Source organism: Actinia tenebrosa, unplaced genomic scaffold, assembly GCF_029948245.1.
Source record: "Actinia tenebrosa isolate PJP-AT-01 unplaced genomic scaffold, QUT_ActTen_1.0 PGA_scaffold11__36_contigs__length_13525064, whole genome shotgun sequence".
NCBI lineage: Eukaryota > Metazoa > Cnidaria > Anthozoa > Actiniaria > Actiniidae > Actinia > Actinia tenebrosa.
The window spans coordinates 2,728,187-2,749,620 of NW_028292571.1; the positions used below are offsets into that span (position 1 = coordinate 2,728,187).

The following is a 21,434-nucleotide window of genomic DNA, read 5'->3' on the forward strand; positions in this document are numbered from 1 at the left end:
AAAGATATCAAGTTTTCGACACTAGAGAAAACCTGGTATTTCATTGATATCTATATAATAAATAGTACTAAATACTGTGAAATTATGCTAATTCTATTGCTTTCTATTATTACATGACCGTGAATCGTAGAGCCTGGACACTAGCAAATCGAGCAATTTGATTGGATAGATCGCATCGCGGACTGGTTTAGATTCTCCGCTATTAACCGGTCCGATCGCATATCAATCTTACGGCGAAAACATTTTGTCCTTTTCAATGAAAAGTGGTCATATGATAAAACTCTTATCAATCGAGTTGGTCGGTCTGTACGGGATAATCTTGACCTCGGTCGGGTACAGACCTCGCTGCGCTCGGTCTGTACATTCCGACCTCGTCAAGATTATCCCGTACAGACCTCCCGCTCTGTTAATAAGATATAATTATGTAATTAGTGCTGTTTAGTTCTAAATAGTGCAAAGTATTGCACCCATTTAATGTTTGTACTACTCTAATGTTCTTTGTCAGTCAAACCAAAAAATAACGTAAACCATTTGTAGCTAGTGCCAGGCTTCGCTCTCAAATTTATCTTCGACTTGCGCCCGCGATGAAATGTAACGGAAAATCAAAATGGACGCCATTTGGACAACTTTTTTGTTGATATGTTCCACGTTTTTTGCGGTCGACTGTGCGGATCACGCTCCCTACGAAGATATCGCACGTTTCAAGGAAGAGTATAGCCTTCCAGCTCTTTCATATGCTTACGATGGCCTTGAACCGTTTGTAGACCAAGCAACTTTACGTGTCCATCACCTCGGCCACCACGCTGGCTACACTAAAAAGATGAATACTGCACTCAAGGCTTGGCGAGCATCGGTAAAAACATAGTTTCAAAGTGGAAAATATATACATGTATCCTAACTTTACATATGTTTTCCAGGGAAAGAAATCTGATCTTGCTTCAAAGTCGATTCTTACTATTCTAAAGAGCATTGACGAAGTACCAGAAGAATGGCGTCTGGCTATCAAAAACAATGGAGGAGGGTGAGAACTAATGTCATTAGAGTTTGGCGGGTTTTTTTTAATTGCGTCCTGAAGAGTTGTTGTGCAGTTTGTGAATGTCTGACACCTCTCAAATGCCAGAAATTTTACTCAGATCATTTAGTCCATTTAGACATTGAGACTGAAATAAACAGGGTTTATTTTGTTTCTGGCCCACATGCCCCCCACCCCCCTCCCCCCCCCGCCCCCGGGCCACATGGCTTGGCTTGTATTACTTCCTAACTATAATTCTTTTTTCTAATTCTCAAAGATATGTAAATCATGCATTGTACTGGGCTATCATGTCACCAAATCCATCTAAAGAACCAAGACAACCCACAGGAAAAATTGCAAGGCTGATTGATCAAACATATGGAAACTTTACTCAGATGAAGAAATGGTTTGATGGAGAAGCCATTACACTCTTTGGGTCTGGTTACACATGGTTATGCCAGGATGGAACAACAGGATTCTTGACTCTCCTGAACATGGCCAACCAGGAGTCTCCTATTGCATATAACCTTAAACCAGTACTTGTCATTGATATCTGGGAGCATGCTTATTACCTAAAGCATCAAAACAAGCGTGCTAATTATATCGAGGATTGGTGGAAGGTGGTTGATTGGGATGGAGTCAATAAGTTGTTAGACTGGTGGAGTGAACAGAAAAAACATGATGAACTTTAAGAAGTACTTGCAGCTATTAGTCTTATACCAGTCATGATTTAGGCCCACTTTCTGCTGTAAGGTTTAGGTGTAAGATCTTACACTCTGTTGTTATGGCAACCTTCTGGCTGAATCCAACTGCCAGTTCCACGTAGGAAAGTACGCATTACCAAAGGTGTCGCAACTTCTTGTCATAAACAAGGTTTACAACCTTGCGCCCTTGCAACCTTACAGCCTTAGAGCCTTACAACCTTACACCCTTGCAACCTTACAGCCTTACAACCTTACAACCTTACAACCTTACACCCTTACACCCTTACACCCTTACAGCCTTACAGCCTTACAACCTTACAGCCTTACAGCCTTACAGCCCTACAACCTTACAGCCTTACAGCCTTACACCCTTACAACCTTACAGCCTTACAGCCTTACAGCCTTACAGCCTTACAACCTTACAACCTTACAACCTTACAACCTTACAACCTTACAACCTTACAACCTTACAACCTTACAACCTTACAACCTTACAACCTTACAACCTTACAACCTCACAACCTTACAACCTTAAGGCTGTAAGGTTGTAAGGGTGTAAGGCTGTGAGGTTGTAAGGCTGTACACACATAGGACTCCCATGCATGTCAAAACGATTCTGATTGATAAATAGTTCTAGTACAGATTTTTGCAAGTGTGTCATGACATGTCGGTTGTTATTGTCACACAAGCTCATAGCAAGAATGACCATAAGACCTTGCAGAGAAACCTTACACCCAAATGCAGACCCTAAACCGGGACACATTTGATTAGTCTCCTCAGCAGCTGCTATTAGTGTTGTCATGCAACACTCACTCCCGGCTGCATGGGAGACTAGCAAGCTATTAGAATAAGGTAAATCATTAAGGTACAGGTAGAGTCAATCCCCGCTAACAAAAATTGCACAGAAACATAGTAATAGCTGTTTACATCTTTCTGCACTTATGAAATTTCCTTCAAGGTATTACAGTGTGAAACATTTTTTTGTTAATCAACAACTAAATAACTTAGAACAGAGCTAAAAATAATGGCCATTAATTGGACGATGTCCAGCCAGAATTGGAACTTGTCCAGTCAAATCTTTGCCTTGTCGGTCATGTTTTTGACCAGTTACGTTGAGCAAAAAACAAGATATGACCAAGGAGAGAATTTGGACGGACATTATGACTGGCAATATGACCACCCATTATTTTTAGCCATGTTAGACAATATTGTAAAGTGGATGGACAGAACCCAAAACAGTGACCAACTGTACATCTCATATTATCTGAGATAATTTGTTTCGGTCACAAAAACCCAAATGAAAGTCTAGAACTAAGTTTCACTTTTTGGAGTACTTAACATTTGTAGCTTCCAGTGTCTTGATATGTCAATTTGACCACTTGAATCCCTAATGGTAGCTATTGCCTTGCGACATTAAATTTTTTACAAACTCTATTGAGAAATAGCACTTCTTAATATAATATTTCTTACTGGTGGGGAAAAAAATCCTTAAAACGGGCTAAATTCAAGAAATAACCACACAGAGCAAAAGAAGTGCTATTTCTCAATGATCGGGTAAAATTTTGAGGCTTTAATTCACGTTTCAATGATTTTATTGAAATTTTTAATGAATCACCATACATTTCCTTATAACATGAGACCACAGAAACCAAGCTTGGGCTACCTGTGTTGAAACCAAGCATTACTTATTATCAAAGAAAAAATGAAAGTATAAGTATGAGATCTGAAATGGAAGAAAATTATGCCCAATCTGAATGAATCTAATAAGATCAGATAACTCAAGAGCATTGTTAGAGTGAATTCATTAAACCCATGAAATAGATATTTGATTAATACACTTTAGTAGACCCTAATTCCATTGTTTTCTTTTGTGTCTATTTGACTATTACACATTGACTAGTATTTTTTATTTCATGGGTTAAATGCCTTCACTCTAACATGTTAGCCCGGCGGGGGGTACTCCCATATATGGACTATACAGGGATGATCCACTGAAGAGGGTATGGTTTCTCGAGCTTCTTGTCAAAAACAGGGTATGCAATTTCACTCAAGGTCCAAGTTCTTCCGGATTTTCTTGTCATATTCAGGGTTTCTACTTTTGTATTGACCAAAACTGGTTATCATGGTTGTAAAAAAATGATAAGCGAGATGACATGATAATTGAAACAGGAACTCAGTGCAATTAATTATATCTTTTGTCATAAACAGGGTCTACAAATTTGATTTTTTTTGTCATAAACAGGGTACCCCTTTCAGAATCCCAGTGGAACACCCCTACCCAAATTCTGACGGAGTACCCCCCCCCGGCAGGTTACAGTTCTCAAAGCCTACCCAAATTATAGCCAAATTTATTCAAAGTTTCTATCAAAATAAGATGAGAATATGTGGACCGCATAGCACTTATGAAATACATGAAGATATAGAAATATAGATAAATAACCTCGTTCCCAAGCACTGTAACTTATCTATATTTCATATCTTCATGTATTTCATAAGTGCTATGCGGTCCACATATTCTCATCTTTGCATCATAATTACCGCTACCTAACATCTATTTCACCCCGGCCTGCTCTCAGTCTGACCTCTAGCTCAGCTGGTAAAGCATCGGTAGTACAATTCCGAAGGTCGTGGGTTTGATTCCCAGCGAGGTCAGAAATTAATTTTTCCGAATTTAATTCCAAGGGCTTTCGCCCGGAATAACCTTGTTCCCAAGCACTATAACTTATCTATATTTCTATATCTTCATGTATCAAAATGAGAGTGGTTTTCATAAACCATTAATAACCCATTAAACACTATTACACTCCTATTCTTTTGTTTTCTATTGTGTTTTCCGACTATTACACTCTATTTACACTTTGTTTTACGGGTTTAGACCACTATTTCATCGGTAGGTAAAGAGGTCTATTCTCGGGCTCCCTGTGTAATTCCACAGGACTCCCAACCAATCGCCGTACGCGCAGGCGTAAAGGAAGTCTTGTTTGCACCAAGAGGTCAAATGGCGGAAAAACTAAATACTTCTTTGTTCAATTTAAACAATTGTTCTTCCTGACAATAAACAAGCTAAATAGATACAGTAATCCTACTATACAGAGTCTACAACATATTATCTGGAAAGGTGTCAGTCATGACTCTTATGGAAGGAACACTGTGGAAGTGGACCAACTACTTGAGTGGTAAGAAACGAAAAATCCGTTCATATTTGATTAAAAAAAAGAGATTTGGACTTTATTTCTCGAGGATATTATCTCTTTTTGTGCTGAGTGTCTGTTAAATTGGTACGTAATAAAATAATGCGTAATTTTTTTTGGAGGATTTAACTTGAAATGTAGACAGTAAGCAAGTTAACTTATGCATTTAATAAACTTTTTTCTGAGAAAATAATGACGTATAGAGCACTCTATAAGCTTAAACTACGCCTAGAGAAAGTATTTCAGTACTCAAAATCATTTGGTTTATAGATTTACTACATGTCAGAAGTGTTTAAAGCTTAATATATTTGATCTAAGAAGCGGTCACAGTGATACATAATAGTTTTAATATTAAACTAGTTTTAGTTTTTTTTTATACAGCTGTACTGTCGGTCCAGTGTTTGTTGTTTAGTTTATATTTATTATGTTAAAGTCAAACCAGCTCATGCGTTCCTATTAAGGTTCAAAGATTCAATTTATTATCGGAAGTTTGATTTCCATACTGCTTTGAAGTTTGCATTCCCAGGGGGGAGGGGGTACTCCCCTATATTTGCTATACGGGTACGTGCCGCCAAACAGGGTATGGTTTTCAGCGATTCTACTTTGGAACGGTACATAAAATCGCGCTCGCTCTGGAACTGGGTATACAATGTATGAAATCACGCTCTCTCCTCTCTGGAACATGGTATCTATTTTCGCACTACCGGAAAAGGGTATGATTTTCAGTGATCTTTCTCTGGAACAGGGTATGAATTTCAGCAATTTTTACTCTGGAACAGGGTCAGGGTTCAGAGGTCTCAGCTGCACATCCCTACCCTAAACCTAAACAGGCAAGAGTACCCCCCCGGCTTGCATTAATGAAACAAATGTTGCCAACTTGAATTCTGGGCTTGGATTAAAACTTTATTTAGTTCTTCACAGTTCGTGCAAAGCTTGAATTATTTTAACAATCGGAGCCACCATTTTAAGTTTAATTTGTTTGGTGTGCGGTTTTGTTCAAAATATCCTTTCACGAATGAACATTTTGATGAAATGATGAAAATATATATAATGAAATGATATAATGAATATAATATAATGAAATGATGAAAATATCTTTTTCCATGCTTAGTTCAATAATATAATAAAGCACTGATTTAGTAAGCCCTGAAAGCACTAAGAAGTGCGAGAAGGCACAGCAAAACACTTTACAGCTCCATAATTTTTGGCCAATTAGAGGATGTAGGTTCATGACTAGAGCAGATGCAATTAAACCGTGAAATAAAATCAACCTAAATACTAACTAATAGTATCTATTTAGTGACTAATAGTTGCTATCACTCAACCAGAACATTCATCATACAGAGACAAATACATAAGAGACCATTTGTATCTTTTGTTTAATAAATGTTCTGGTTGAGTAATAGTGTCTATTAGTCACTAAATAGATACTTTTTGTCAGTATTTAGTTTGTTTTTATTTCACGGTTTAATTGCATCCGCTCTATGTAATAATTTAAAGTGCTACTCTGACGAAAATCGCTCAAACTTGGATTCAGCTGAAACTTCCTAAGAATACTCTTTAAAGGTCCAATAATCACTGTATGAAGTGTTTTCTCGATATTCAGGACGAAAGTATGATATTTTTACGATTATTTTTTGGAGTCTGTGACGTCATACACTCAACATCAAACATTGCTACATATATTTCTTTGTATATAAATCCTTAATTTATTTTATTCCTATGAAGCCCAAATGGTGGCTAATGTGCTTATTTCACATTACTTGTGACTTAGTATAATTTATATTTTGGGGTGTTTGGGTATTTCTTTCTCCCTTTACTACTGATATTTTGATCATAAACTACAAAGAAATGTATGGAGCGATGTTCGATGTTGAGTGTATGACCTCACAGACTCCAAAAAATAATCGTAAAAATGTCATACTTTCGTCCTGAATATCTAGAAACCACTTTATACAGTGATTATTGGACCTTTAAAGAGTATTCTTAGGAAGTATCAGCTAAATTCAAGTTTGAGCGATTTTCGTCATAGTAGCACTTTAAGAAATATAAAGTATTTTACTTTGGCATTTGGCTTTTTATTTTTAAGGCATAATTTCTTTATTTAATAAAGAAATAACCTTCCCATAAATTTTTTTAGGCTGGCAGCCACGATTCTTCATTCTTGAGGTTGGTGTTCTTGCTTATTATAAGTCCCAAGAGGAAGTTGGGCGTGGTAGTAAAGGATCCATCAAAATGGGGTGCTGTGAAATATCAGGTCAATACAATTTTTTACAATAACTTAGAAATTTCTCGCACGCTGATTGGTTATTTCTTATCATCGATAAGAGGACAGACAGATAAAGCTCACGTTAACGAGTGCGTGCTCTTTCCGTTTTTTTTTTCATTTTTGTTATCTTAAAAAACAAATTTGACATCAGATTTTTATGTCTGTCCTCTTATTGACAATAAATTTCACCATCACATTGTCAAAGTAGTATGTGACACTACTTTGACAATATGATGACACAATTTATCATCAATAAGAGGACAGACACAAAAACCTGATATATGGAAAAGCTGTATTCACTTCATATTATGTTTACTTTGATCATTATCAATTTCCCCCCTTATGGACCACTAGTATCCCAAGGGTGCTCCTGTCTGTAGAACCATGTCCAGCAGTTGCCAAGCTTTCACTGATATTGGCAGTTATAAGCCATTATATATGTTGTAACCCTGAGGATGGCCAATATGGCTGAAAGCATGGCAATAAGGTAAACACAGAACATATGTACTGTACTTACAGGTAGTGGATTTGGCTATACAGTACAGCCCAGAAACATGTGAACATTTATCATGATTTTTGCACCTAGTGCTCATGATCTGCTCGAAATTTTTTTGCACCTTTCTTTATTGTTGTTCATGAGCAAAATGCGAGCAAATGCTGACTAAAGTTTTCTCTTCCACAAAAATCTGTTCCACAAGGATTCTGTTTGGTTCTATTTTCGAGTTCAAATTTTTAGCTGGTTCGAGCTGTTTTTTTTGTCGATTCGGACAAACCGACAAAATTTGGACAAAAATCGGCTGCAGCAACGTTTAACAAAACGCAAAGATTTCAAATGTTCGCAAGTTTCTGGGATGTACTGTACATATGTACCATTGAATTAAGATTTAGTTATTGCTTATATTATTTGTTTTTTCTCGTTTAGTACATCCCACAGATAATGTTAGAATTGACCTGAAGATTCCTCCTGATCAGTACATCTACTTACGAGCAGCTACATCAGCTGAGAGACAACAGTGGTTGGTTGCTTTGGGAACATCAAAGGCTTGCTTGGCTAGGCCTCAGCCAAGTGATCAAAAAGGGGATTCAGACGTGTGTAAGCATCTCTCACTCTCTCTCTCTTTCTCTTAATCCTTTTTTCTTTCCCTTTTTCTGTCGCACTTGTTCATTACAGAAATGGGCTTGTCAAAAAGTACTGACATAATCTCTTTGTGACTGACTTTCAGCACAAATGAATCAGTTGAAAGATAGTATGCAAGAGCTTGGCATGTACAGAAGCCTACTGTTACAACAAGTTAATACCATAAAACTCTTGTGTATAGAAAAGAATCAAAGTCAGGTATTCAAATTTGTTACATGCATTCATTCATTACTCTGAGAAAGGACTACAGTGTAATATGATGATTGTTATTTAAAGTGCATTTAACCTCTGATAAAATACTAAACTTCAGTATTGATTTTTACCTGAAGTGAAATGTTTCTTCTTATAAAATAACTGTTCTGATTGGTTGGAAGCACTGCTTTATGAGAGCACACAACACATGTGCACACATTTGATCACATCATTCCTGTCCAAAATACATAATAATAATAATAATAATAATAATAATAATAATAATGAAGACTTTATTGAGTTTCCCCCGAAATACAATCGTAAATATAATAATAATGGGGTATTTCTATAGCGCATTTCAAATATCTCAATGCGCTTTACATTCATACCCAGTGGAGGACTTTACGGGCTGCGTTCATGTACAGCTATTCTATTTTTATTTTATGTGTATACAAGCAATCACACATTTTATAATTCTTTAATTTGAGAGTTTTGTCTTTAGATACAGTATTAATTATGACAATGTCTATTCACATGACATGATGGTTAACTATTTAATTTTACTTTGTATTCTTAATGGTCTCTAGGAATTCAGTGAAGCAGCAACTATGCTGTCAGCGACTTGTGATGAGTTCCTCAAGAATCTGTGTGACTGCATGGAGCTAGCAGATGCCAACTTTGGTTAGTCGATCAACAATTATTCTCATGCATTAATTGTTGCCTAATTAAAGAACCCCAACCCCATTACTGTCATTCTAATCTAACCATGAACGATCGAGTTTGTTTTATTTTATTATTTATTTGTTTTTAAATATACTTTTATTTTTTCTTTCTCTTTCATCTATTCATCTCCTTGAATAGCTTTTATAGACTTTGATCAATATACATGTATGAAGCTTGAAAATTTTCTACTGTTTTCGATTTGTAATCTTATTGACAAACTCGAGTGTTCATGGTTAGAGTAGAACGACAGTAACAAGTATGTTGTCAAAGCACATCTGGAAAGGAAATCCAGAGACTCGGCTTTTACATGGTGATGGCTGATCTTAGGATTCCCTAGGACTTTTCTGAGTTCAGTAAATATGATGCATTGTGGTCTAGCTTTTGTGAAAACAATACCAGATGTAAGGCATGATGAATAAAAGATATTTACATGTGTACCTAGGCTATACCACAATGCATCATGTTCAGAATCTAAGGAAAGGCCTCTGCTACTCTGGTCCAATCTTTTACTAAAAAAGAAAATTAAGAACTCCACTAGGAGGGAATTCTTTGTAGTTATCCATCCCCCCCCCCCCCCCCCCCCCGAGGAATTTTAAATTTCCTATGGGTAGGGGGGGTCTTTAAATAAGGTCCTCTTTAAGGGAGGGGGTGTGGATAATTTCTGGAACTACGCATTCAACAAAATCAAGATTCACCCCTAGAACACTCCACCTATTGCAAGGTTTCTACTAAAAATGAGATAGATGAAAATATTATTAAATAATATTAATTGATTATTTTGGTTTGTCTGGTCACAGGTGGGACACCAGATAAAGTAAGTGAACATTTTAAAGAACTTAATGAATATTCAAAAATTAAGAAAAAAATGTAATGTTTACAACATGAGCGGCCCTGTTGGATCAGCTATATAATCACGAGCCGGAGCCAAACCTAGACCACGATGCATCATATTTACTGAAGTCAAAAAAGTCCTTGAGAATCCTAAGATTAGCCATCACCATACAGAAGGTGAGTCTCTGGATTGGTATTTTTCAGATGTGCTTTGTATGGCCGATGCAACATGGAGACCAATGTTGTAAACAACTTGTGAAATTCATGAGTACAGTAATTGCCCTATTTCACTATGACGTCACCTCAAAACAATCTTCAACAATCTATTGTTTAAACGCAAAGGATCATGGTCGTCAGATGGGGTCAAATCAATGCAAATTCACTGAAAATTGCTCTGAAAACCGTATCAATCCAATTTTTAGTACATATTAACACATATTACATCTGAAAACCAGGCCATTTTAGATTAAACTGTTTCTATCTGTATTCTATTCTGTTTCTATGGGCGATTCTATCCCCCACATACATAAACATACGTGAACAAGCATTGACGTCATAGTGAAATAGGACAATTTATAAATCCTTTTGGGACATTTTGAATTCATATGCTAATTAGATACAACCACTAGTGCTTTATCAAAACTTGGCTTAGACCCTAATTAATTGTTCATGAATTTTACAAGATCTTACAGACTGCTGTGCAGTTGGCTCCCGGGGGGGTACTCTTGCCTGTTTAGCGTAGGGATGTGCTGCTGAGCCCACTGAACCCTGACCCTGTTCCAAAGTAAAATTGCTGAAATTCATACCCTGTTCCAGAGCAAGGTTGCTGACAATTATAACGTGTTCCGGTATTGCAAAAATGGATACCCTGTTCCAGAGAGGAGAGAGCATGATTTCTTTACCTTGTCCCAGAGCGAGCGTGATTTAATATACCCTGTTTCAGAGTAGAATCGCTGAAAACCATACCCTGTTTCGCGGCACATACCCGTATAGCAAATATAGGGGAGTCCCCCCCCCCCCCCCGGGAGTTGGCTAAGATTCAATGTCAAGATGTTTTTCTTCTTCTTGTCTTTTTTCTAATCAGCCATTTTACTTTCCTAACTCACAGAGTAAATCAAAACACTCCAATTTTAGAAAACATTTGCTGCATGAGTCTCACAGGTAAGATCCATATTAGAGGCTTTTTTCAGAAAATGTTCACAACTTTCCTCAGTAATTGGCAAAAAATTCCAAATCTATCCATACGAATCATAGGACATGAACGACAATGAAACCGGTGGCCTTAATCCAAAGCAACAAAAGGCTGTCTATTTAATGTGCTACCTTGACAACAATAGACCTATCCTGAATTTGCTTGACTTGCTATGAAACAATGGTTTCAGGGTCTCCGGCTGACTCCGTACCTTTTAGGGTCAGATTTGTTCGTTTTGAAAAATATCAAACGTCATACAAGAATATAATGGTTGGAAACGTTGTCATTTTAAATGTGGTCATAACTTTTAGGGTCTAAAATCAGCATCTCAGTTAATTTATGCGTACCTTTTATGGTCATTTTCAAAACCGTCCGTCAAGCCCCCCTACTCACTTTTCAAGAGAGCCCCCCTCGCCCCTCCCCCACCCGGGCCATCTGCCCCTTCACTGTGGACTTGCATTTTCCCCATAATGGATAAACATTGTACCAAGATGAATTATTCTAAGCCTTTCTTGTTTATTTTTAGTCAAAATATTGATCTTAAAGCTATCAGTATTGATTAAATAAATATGATCTTGTAGAACAACATCTCCACCTTTATCTCCAACTTCTCCAACTTCAAGTATTTCTAGTTCATCATTTGGTTCAACAATGAGTGGTGAGTCCTATTAGGCTACTTGTATATTTTTGGTTTATCTCCAGGGTTTTGGGATTAATTCCTCCTGAACTCAGCATCACAGTACATTCCAGAAAGATGGGTACTTCATAGTTAACTATTCTCTACTTTCACATCCCCATAATGCCTTTAGGGGGGTAACCAATCAAAAAACTGCCAAATTGAAAGGTTTCTTAATTGAATTTATACTATACCTGCTTTTATCTGTACAATACTAATTATCAGTTTATTCCAAGTTATTTTTGCTTGTACAGATCATCAAGAGTTTTGGTCTTACAAACGTTTAAAAATTACCTTAAACGTCTTCAAGCTTCCATTTTTTTCTGTTTTTTACTTCTTCATTTTATCTTTGGATACCAAACAAGGTATTGTCAACATTGTCTAATCAGCCTTCAGCAAAATAAGTGGGTTTTTACCCTCTGGTTACCCCCCAAAGACGCAAAGTATTATGGGGATGTGAAAGTAGAGAATGGTACATTTGATCGCGAGCTGATTGCACCAAATGCTCGCAATCTGCAAGCGACTTCTTCGCACCATAGTTAATAGATTAATTAACTATTTTCTCACCTTTCTCTATCGTTGTTCGCGATCACAGTGTACTCGCGTACGATACGCGGTGAGATCCTGTCATAGTTAACTGACTAAGTTTTCTCTTCCACAAAAATCTGTTCCACAAAGGTTCTGTTTTGTTCTATCTTCGTGTTCGAATTTTTAGCCGGTTCGATCTGTTTGTTCGATAGACTTGGACAATCTTTTCGTCTGAAGCAACAAAAGGCAAAGAGTTTAAACTCTAAAGCTTTTAGTTTGTGTATAATGTTTATCAGATCTTGTTTTCTATGGCTTTCATATATCTCGATCGCACTCGAGAGTGTTAGGCCCTGGCTAAACGAGGAAACATGTTTCCCTAAATGTTTCCTAAGGTGGCAAAACTGTCAGGAAACATCGGGAAACAATGTTTCCATGCGTCTTGGAAACATGAAATGTTTCTTCCGCACGGCAAAAACATTTTTCCGTCTTGGAAGCAAAATTTGTTGCACGCAGCAATGTTTCGCATGTGGCTAAACTGGGAAACATCGAGGAAACATGCGCGCGATAAACATGTTTCTGGAAACATGTTTTCTCGTTTAGCCAGGGCCTTAGCATTCACTGACGCGAACAAACAACGGCAATATAAAGTGTTCTAATTTCTACGCCACAACGCAATCCATACATGTAACTGTAAGCTTTCTAAAAACGTGAATCGTTTAAATTTTATATTAGAACTGGACCTGCAAAACAAAATGAAATAGAAAATGAGTTTCGGATCTATTCATTGTGCAGATCGATTTTATTGTAAACACAGTGCCAAAGTCGAATCTTTCTTTGACTTTAATTTACATTTGCATCACCACTGACTAAACTAGGCCTCGTTCAAAAATGGGAAAACATTACATCCAAGCTAAAAGAGCATAAATAGATAAATGCTGTTTCAATCTGCATGTTTAAAACATACATTTTTGTTGTTGTTCTTTATCATTCACAGAACAACCAAGTTTATCTGCCACCAGTGAACATTCAACAGAAAGTGACAAAAGCTTATTGCCAAGGCAACCCAGGGCTGAACCAATACAACCACAGCAATCTGCTCACGGAACTGCACATAAAGTACACAATCATCCTGATAGCTCAAGGAATGGCTCTCCAGCTCCTGACAGCACTCAAAAACGCTTACAACCAGAACCAGCCACATTCTTTTCCACGGCCCCTCACAGGTGAGTGGTCTATTTTAGTTAGGTCTGTTTAAGGCCAGAACACATTGGGTAACAAGTTGCAGGCACACGACGTGATATCAGATTATATATATATATATATATATATATATATATATATATATACATGTAATGATGACGATGTTGTGTAAGGTTGCAAGGAATAAAAACATGAGTGAAATTTCCATGGTTGCTGCGCCAATTGGAACCGATTGCCACCTACTATAAGAAACTGACATTATAAATGAATTTAAAGCCTAGTTAAGGATATGTTTATACGATCTTTCCTTTTTAGTCATAATTTTGATTTTGTTAAGCGCCTGTGTACATATCCAGATGGAACACGCGCTATGTAAATGCATTATTATTTGTAGTATCATGTTTACCTATTCATGCAACCTATCTCCCTCTCTGTTACAACATAAATAAACCAATGAGCTCCTAGTTCCCAGGAACAATTAGGCTCATGTCAAACGTCGAACTTCACATGAGCCGAACCTAATGACATCAAAAAGGACTGCCTTGCTATCCATTGTTTCAGTTAGGTTCGGCTCATGAAATTTGACAATTGACCTGAGCCTTCGTATAAAATAAAAGCTTCTTGGTGTTGAAATCACTTCATGTGCACCAAGCAAGCAACTTTTCTCTTGAACAGTAAACATGGGATAGAATTATTGAAGCGAGTCATCTCTGAGACTTGTTACCTAATGTGTCCCGACCTTCATGCATAAGGGAGAAGATGGGGTTAGAAAATCATTGTACAGTACATGTAAATCTAATCAGTGAAAGTACTTGGTAACATTGTTTTCTCCAGCCTCTCACAAGTGTGTGGTTTACATGCAGCTATGCATAGGGGTGGAAATGGGACACTTGTCAGGGAGTGACAAGTCAAATATTAGGCAGATTAAGATTCCCGTTTTTTCTTCCTGCAAACCGCAAACGTGACCACGTTTTCATCGTTTCCCTACATTTCACTTTACCTTTAGCAAACCTTCTTGACAAAGACAAGTGTTCTTTTGTTTATCTTCCATTTGGAGATTTTTGCGATTCCTTTTCACTAATTTTAAAGAATTTTTTAGTGGTCAACTGACGTTTCACGTTTGCCGTAAACGAGAATCTTAAACTCTCTATTGGCTCCCATTCGTAACGTGGTACAGTGTCTGTATTCAGGATTATTTTCATTTGTTTTAGATTCGAAGATGTTTCGCTTACACCAGATAAGGGAATCCCAACCAAGTCATTTTTGGCTGCCTGCTCAAGTATCCTTCCATTTTTTGGTAGGAAAAAAAAGGAAAAATTATATCTTTTCAACACCTTTTAAACCTTATAACTTACAGTACTAAAACTTTAAAGCTGAATTTAATAGGACGTTTGCATGATGGCGTCATTTGACTCCCACTACCAGGATGCTTCGCGAATTTTCTTTCTTATTTAAATTTGTATTCCATCATGAGAATAGTAAGACAATAATTGGTGCTAACTAACTGAACAAAAGAAAGCGTGCAAGGGAGTCTGGTAGTAGAGGTCAATGACGCCATCATGCAAACGTCCTATTGTTTGATGATGTCCATGATGAATGATGATGATGATGTTGTTGATTATGATGATGATGACAGTGATGGTTTTCATCATGATGGATTATGACTGCACTGATAGTGTTGAGAATGTTGAGAGTTGATGCTGATGGTGGCAATGGTTATGGCATAGATCATTATAATGATGATTATTGTAAGGGTAATGACAGTGATAATGATGGCAGTGATTATGATGATGATGGTGATGATGATGATGGTGATGATGATGATAAGGGTGATGGTCAGGATGATGGTGATGGTGATGATGATGATGATAAGGGTGATGATGATGGTGATGGTGAGGATGGTGGCGATGGTGATGGTGATAGCAATAATTGTAGAATAAATGTTTCGTCAACCAAAAATAATTTAAATTAAAAATAATTTGTTTCTGGGCTTTCGGGCATTAGCGCCCATCGTTCAAAATTTTTGGTTGAAGAATCATTTAGTTTAGAGTTATCAAACCAACCTACAAAACAAACACGATGGTAATATTGATGAAAACCTCTGTTTTTATTTAGACATCCTTGGATCTACAGCTTTTGCTCCAGTCAAAATGGACATTGGTGGAAATATTAAAGTAAGATACTGTATGCCAAAGTTACTGCAATTGAAACTTTACTTTCTATTGCAAATTCTCGTTTCAGTTTACCAAATTTACCAAAGTTTCAAAAATATCTCTCATTAACTAATTCAACAAATTTCTGATATTTTGCACTATGAAAAAAACAGAAAGAGAGACAAATTTGCATTAGCAAAGTAGTATATTTAGGCGCCGTCCACACGTATCCGGAAATTTTTGTATCCGCAAAAATTAGTTTGCGGATACGAAAATGTTTGCGTCCACACGCAGCGTATTCGAATCGTTTTCACCGTCCACACGTGTCCGTTTTCGTAGAATTTGCGGATACGGTCACAAAAATTTGAGGACACGTTTGAACGCAACCCGTATCCGTAAAAAAAAATTGCAGATACAAAAATTTCCGGATACGTGTGGACGGGGCCTGGTTGGGCAAAGAAGAGATGGGGAGAGGCGAGAAATACCGGCCTCTAGCTCTTCTTCGCAACGCTGCAGACCATCGAGCAACTCAGTCTAATAAATTCATACTGTAAGCTTTTTCTACTTCCCTGTTTCCTCATTTCTATGTACAAATTACAGAAAATTAGTCATTGCTGGTATTTTATCTTTCCTTTTAATTTTATGTTTAGAAATTATCGATCAAATTTGATATGGACCCCAAGGCGTTTCATACTCTCCAGAACATGATCTACCAGGAAATAAAAAGTAATACTTGTACAGTGAAAAACGCGGCTACTGATGCGCTGCTCTGGTTGAAAAGGTGTGTACAACTAACAAATTCTATTAACGTATTCTACTCCTCCTCCTCACCCTTCTTAATCCTCCTCCTCCTCCTCCTCCCCCTTCTTTCTCCTCCTCCTCCTTCTCCAACTCCTCTTCCTCCTCCTCCTCCAACTCCTCCTCCTCCCCCTTCTTTCTCCTCCTCTTTTTTCCTCCTCTTTTTTCTTCCTCTTTTTTTCTCCTCTTTTCTCCTTTTCCTTTCTCCTTCTTCTTTCTCCTTCCCCTTTCTCCTTCGCTTCATTCTCTTTTTGCTACTGCTGCAGTTATAACATTTCAAAAGTTACTATACCATCCTGACACTGTATAAAAACGAGTGCGCCTGTTCCAAATCCAGCCGTTAAAGCCACACTGCTCACCCGCAAATAATATTTTGCGTTAACCAATCACGCGTTCTTAAGCCGTGTCCATCAATCTGATAATAGTAAAGCAGTTTTCAAGCCGTACTTATCCTTTTATTCTTTTTTTTTTTTTTAGGGCATTGGAATTTATGCAGATTTTTCTTTTAGAGGTTTTAAACGGAACTCAAGACTTGGCTGTCGCTGCAAGTATGCACCTTGTTTGCTGTTTTTGAAAATGGTTATTGCCTATATACCTATATACCTATTTCAAAAAAAAGTTGTCGGAGCAACCCAAAGGCGAAATAGGCGATAGGCGACACGGCTAAAAAACCGCCGCGCGTGCGTCAAAATTCCCGCCTGTTCCCAAAAACAAGATGGCGCACGCGCGAGTGTTTTCAGCGCTTTTTTAGCCTTGTCGCGATAGGCGATAAGTGATAAGCGATAGGAGATAGGTCATTACGAGATGCAAGAACAGCTGGAATTATTTGTGTTTCTGCTTCTTCATTCTCGTCAAGAACGTGGACCTCAGATTGACATTGATTCAATGTTTAAAGGCCTCTATTTTTTTTTTTTTTTTTTTTTTATTTATTTTGTGGTACGTCCATAATTCCTTTCCGGCTTGGAATAACCTGTCACTTTTGGCTCAACAAAACAAAACCGCAAAACAGCTCTGAGCAACAGACACAATAACAACAAAACAAGTAAATACAAACAAACAATCGAAAAAGAGCAATAAAAGAACACCACTAAACAAAAGACGAGAACTAATGACGAGAGTATAAACTGAAAAATGCCCTTTATAGATCTTATCAATGCAGTGGTCTTCAATATGCTAACTAGAAATCGGTGATGTCGTGAGTGACTGATCTAGTTTAGGCTAGTGTGAACGCCCTGACAGTAAAAAAGTGGGATGCTTCACAATAGATTGCTTCGACGATACGGTGGCCATCTTTGATCGCAATGCATTATGGGGCGTCCAAGGGGCAAATAAAGCTTTGTTACAGTGATGACGTGGATTGATATTAACAGCTTACCACAAGAGAATACAACAAGAGATGGATTAAGACAGCCTCGATCACCTTTAAAAAAACACATTAAAGAAAGACAAACGCACAAAAGAAAGAAACACATAAGACTCTATATTTTCCGTCATCTTTGTTTCGTTTTGCCCCTTGGCAAGATAGCCGCTGTGTCGTCTAAGTAGTCCATTGGTCTTCTTACTGAACATATAGCAATCGTAGTATTGGTATCTTTCAGGTGTCGCCTACGAAAATACTTTAAAGAAGTATCATGGATGGATTGTTCGTGGTGTATTCGCAGTAAGTGATCATCTTTTAAGAGTATATTGTTCTTGCAGTTCATAAAATGTATTTGGAAACAATCTTTTTAATCCATAACGATCTACTGTATTCGGCGTGAGCGCAGGGGCAGATGTAAGGGGGGGGGGGGGGGGGGGAGGGGAATGGCTGCATCCGGCTGGATCCGCACTTGGAGTATCCATTGACCATCCACTTGCGTTTATCATAAACGCGAGTGCATGGCAAGCCTCCTACGCGGACCTTCTTAGGTTCTGTCACGCATCGTCTACCTCCCCACGAACATGACAGACCCTAAGAAGGTTTGTAGGACTCAAATGCATGGCTGGTGTTCACGCTCATAACAAGGTGTTAGAAGTCCTAGCACCTTAAAGCTTTTGATCTTCGATATCAAATTTTTAACGTTAAACTATTCCAGCATAGAGGTTGGAATACACACCTCCCTGATTCCACATAATTGTTGTTTTTTTTGGACCCGATTCTCGTCTTCCTAGTTAAGTCGAATCTTATATGAAGGTAGTCTCCCTCGCATCCGTTTTTATTGTCGGTCGTCACGCAACGCTCCCTCCGAGCGTTGCGTAACGGCCGACACTAAAAACGGATGCGAGGGAGACTAATATGAAGGTAACCAAAACAAACACTCACTGAAACAAAGACACACACACACAAATTCGCAATCCTTTATTGAATCCCCATGGCATGGTAGACCATGGTAGAATGGGTACTGATAATATGATAGTCATGGTATCATAATATAAGGTGCATGCCATAAAGGCATTGTTTTTGATCCTCGATAACGTACCGCACTTTGCCGACTCAACTCTGTGGACTCAAAACCTTTTTCAAAATGCCCTTAAATAGAAGCTCTACTAATTTAAAACTTTAAAATTTTTAAATCTCGTCCTAACCCGTCTGCCTTTTTAAATATTTAAAAATATTCCTTGCTTTTCAAAGTCTACCTATTCCTGACATTCCCCACACGGCTCACACTCTCATCTCTCATATTCCCGACATACGAGATTTCCATCTTGATGATGTGTAACCATTGCATACAGACCGCGGAGTGGACTTAATACGTGTCAGTGTCATTACGATGCTTGCTGTTGCCAAATGTTCTGGAAATTAGCAGACCAACTCAAAGTTTGATGAAAATTCGTTGCAATTTCGAAATACACTGAAATGTTGGAGTGACGGCTTGAGTTCAAGCCGCCCTACACCCTCCCCCTTATCCTCATCCTTTTCGCTTACGCTCATTCCCCTGATTTTAACTATTTTCATCACCATTGAAGAACTTTATCACTTGTTCATAGATGGCTGTTAAAGCTGTTCCTTACCGCGAGGATTTCCTTACAGCCCTCGGGACGATAGACCATCACTGTGCTCCCCCTGCGGTAGTGTTGCGGCATATAAAAGTCACCGTGACTGCTCTTGGTAATTTAATTGACATTCTAAATAAGTTTTACCAGACGAACAAACTGGATGCTGACTATACCGTGTAGAATTGTGGATCAAATCTTTTTGAGGGAATGGAACGAAGCCGAAAAACAACCAATGAATGGGCTGAGGGAAAATTTTAGAAGAAAGCGCTTAGAAATTACGAAAAAAAGGGAGCTTGTCAATTTATGGCCGTGTTAGACAAAATGATAATATGGTACCTAATAATTGAAACTATGGACATCAAACGCTGGAAGTATCTTTTATATGTATCAGTGGCTGACCAACATGAAAGCATGGTGCGGTTTGGCACGTAGAAAGAGATTTCTTTACGTACCTTGGCAAGCATCAGACCTGGTTCAGTGTGTGGTACCCGGGGTTTCCAAACGCTTGTAGTCCTTTAAGTGAGGTACTGTACTCAAGTACTTGTGCAAGCATTAGGACAAGGTTGTAGAATTTTTGTAACACCTTATCGAATAATAGTGATTATTTGGGTACCTTACTTATCTATTGGGTATGCTTGAGACAATAGTTTAGTGTGGTACACCAGATACACCTGCATTAGACAAGGGTATGCATTAGACAAGGGTATGCATTAGACAAGGGTATGCATTAGACAAGGGTACACCAGATGTCGAACTTTTGTGTGCCCGTATAAAATGACACTGATTCTACGGATACGTATGCATGAGACAAGGGTGTGGGGTGGTACCCAGATGTCGAACTTTTATAGGCCCGTCATGTATATAAAATGAAATGATGCTATGGGTACCTCGTTTGTAGTTAACTTTGACAACAACGGATATAGATTATGATTAAATTATGTAAGATATTCATAAATTAGAATGTAACAAAAATAAAGCTAACATTTGAACATGGGAAATAAATATTTTTTATCACTGATATTTCAACAGTTTTAATATTTATATAAGTATAGTTGTTGGTGATTTTTTTAGTTGTTGCAGTTTAGACTTTGTTTAGTAATGAGGCCTTTCTGACCTCGCTTCCATTCAATTGTCCCTAGTCCCAACCGCGTTTGGCGGCCATTTATGAGAAAGGTGTATGGTGAAGGGCAAACCAACTAGTGACTCGTATTCGCGCCGCCTCTTTTTGACAATTCACATTCCCTCCCAATTACTTATATATAGACTAACTATTATCATAGGAATTAAAGAATATAAACACCTGGCTTTGATTTTGATGGTCAAGGAAAGTGGTAAAAATGGCAATTGAACTAGTGATTTCATTAACCTGTGAAAAAATAGTACGCATAATAGTTAGTAGAAGACTCTAAACTTATTGTTTTGGGTTTTTTTTTTGTTGTTTTTTTTTTGTTTTTGTTTTTGTTTTTGTTTTGTTTGTTTGTTTGTTTGTTTTTTGTTTTTGTTTTTGTTTTGTTTGTTTGTTTTTTTGTTTTTGGTTTTTGTTTTTTGTTGGTTTTTTTTGTTTGTTCTTTTTTTGTTTTTTTTTCCTCATCAACTTTGATTTTTATCAATTTTTCACGTGATAAATCGTATTTGGAAAAGGCTGGCAAGTTGAGTGTTTGTTTTAAAACCTGTTGACTTATTAACGCTACTTAATTCGACCAATTTGTCGATGTTCTATTATTGATTTCTTTTGTTTTATCTGTTTGATAAAAGACAAGACTATTTAAAAGAAATTGGGAAAATTCTTTTTCGAAGAGAATGAATGTGTAAGTGATAAAAGGGATAAATGAATGGATCTTCAAATGATAA

General features: G+C 37.6%; 2 protein-coding genes across 2 annotated transcripts; both read left to right on the top strand.

Moving 5' to 3' along the window:
* Positions 1–584: 584 nt before the first annotated feature.
* On the top strand, positions 585–3,471 carry LOC116292988 (uncharacterized). Its single transcript, XM_089027487.1, has 3 exons — positions 585–853; positions 918–1,021; positions 1,290–3,471. The coding sequence occupies exons 1-3, from the start codon at positions 608–610 to the stop codon at positions 1,702–1,704; spliced, it is 765 nt and encodes a 254-aa protein (XP_088883613.1). The 5' UTR covers positions 585–607; the 3' UTR covers positions 1,705–3,471.
* Positions 3,472–4,691: 1,220 nt separating this feature from the next.
* Positions 4,692–20,601, top strand: LOC116292987 (pleckstrin homology domain-containing family A member 8). The gene is made up of 15 exons (XM_031700361.2): positions 4,692–4,892; positions 7,048–7,164; positions 8,099–8,269; positions 8,400–8,512; positions 9,094–9,187; positions 10,027–10,043; positions 11,169–11,221; positions 11,834–11,910; positions 13,451–13,679; positions 14,868–14,953; positions 15,772–15,830; positions 16,460–16,590; positions 17,085–17,155; positions 18,206–18,267; positions 19,575–20,601. The coding sequence occupies exons 1-15, from the start codon at positions 4,844–4,846 to the stop codon at positions 19,761–19,763; spliced, it is 1,518 nt and encodes a 505-aa protein (XP_031556221.2). The 5' UTR covers positions 4,692–4,843; the 3' UTR covers positions 19,764–20,601.
* Positions 20,602–21,434: the final 833 nt, after the last annotated feature.

Bases quoted from the DNA above. Each gene is read 5' to 3' on its own strand.
- LOC116292988 (XM_089027487.1), top strand. From the start codon at position 608: ATGGACGCCATTTGGACAACTTTTTTGTTGATATGTTCCACGTTTTTT. The intron at 854-917 runs GTAAAAACATAG...TATGTTTTCCAG, and splicing joins TCAAGGCTTGGCGAGCATCG to GGAAAGAAATCTGATCTTGC. The intron at 1,022-1,289 runs GTGAGAACTAAT...TAATTCTCAAAG, and splicing joins ATCAAAAACAATGGAGGAGG to ATATGTAAATCATGCATTGT.
- LOC116292987 (XM_031700361.2), top strand. From the start codon at position 4,844: ATGACTCTTATGGAAGGAACACTGTGGAAGTGGACCAACTACTTGAGT. The intron at 16,591-17,084 runs GTGTGTACAACT...TTTTTTTTTTAG, and splicing joins GCGCTGCTCTGGTTGAAAAG to GGCATTGGAATTTATGCAGA. The intron at 18,268-19,574 runs GTAAGTGATCAT...ACTTGTTCATAG, and splicing joins TTGTTCGTGGTGTATTCGCA to ATGGCTGTTAAAGCTGTTCC.